This window comes from Blastocystis sp. subtype 4 (genome assembly GCF_000743755.1).
Source record: "Blastocystis sp. subtype 4 strain WR1 chromosome Unknown seqid_1291, whole genome shotgun sequence".
Taxonomy (NCBI): domain Eukaryota; class Bigyra; order Opalinata; family Blastocystidae; genus Blastocystis; species Blastocystis sp. subtype 4.
The window spans coordinates 1-507 of NW_014568256.1; the positions used below are offsets into that span (position 1 = coordinate 1).

At 44.0% G+C, this 507-nt stretch overlaps 1 protein-coding gene across 1 annotated transcript; it reads right to left on the minus strand.

Moving 5' to 3' along the window:
* Nucleotides 1-18: 18 nt before the first annotated feature.
* On the minus strand, nucleotides 19-438 carry JH06_5754 (hypothetical protein; the record flags this gene model as incomplete). Its single annotated transcript, XM_014669110.1, has 1 exon — nucleotides 19-438. One exon carries the CDS (start codon nucleotides 436-438, stop codon nucleotides 19-21), a length of 420 nt encoding a protein of 139 aa, XP_014524596.1.
* Nucleotides 439-507: the final 69 nt, after the last annotated feature.

The window sequence follows — 507 nt, forward strand, 5'->3', positions numbered from 1 at the left end:
CTTCTTCTTGTTGTGTCTCTAGAACTCATTCACTCCTCTTTCACCTACTCTCTTGTTCTTGATAGCAACATCCACATGAAGAGTCTCTCCTTCCTGAAGGGAATAGTCTTGTTCCTCTTCGTCTGACAGATCCTCCGGTTCATCCAGATACTTCTTGTACTCTTGCAGAGCAATCTTGAAGTCCAAAGCTTCGGATCTCTCCTGGAAACCAATACCAATGTATGCCTTCTTGCGGTCCTTCTCAATTCTCATCACGAAATAACGAGACGAATCCAACACAGGCTCAATCACAGATGGACCATCATCTCGAATCATAGTAGAAGCAAAAATCTTCTTCTTATCATCCACCAGCTCAATATAGCAAGTCTTTCCACGCAAAACCACATTCAAGGTTCCAAACCAAATCTGGTTTGTCCAACCGGCTGCACGGTATCCCATACCAGTGTTTCTTGGGGGAATCTTGTATACATAGCATCGACGGATGTGACAGAGGTTCTGCTCGAAAAT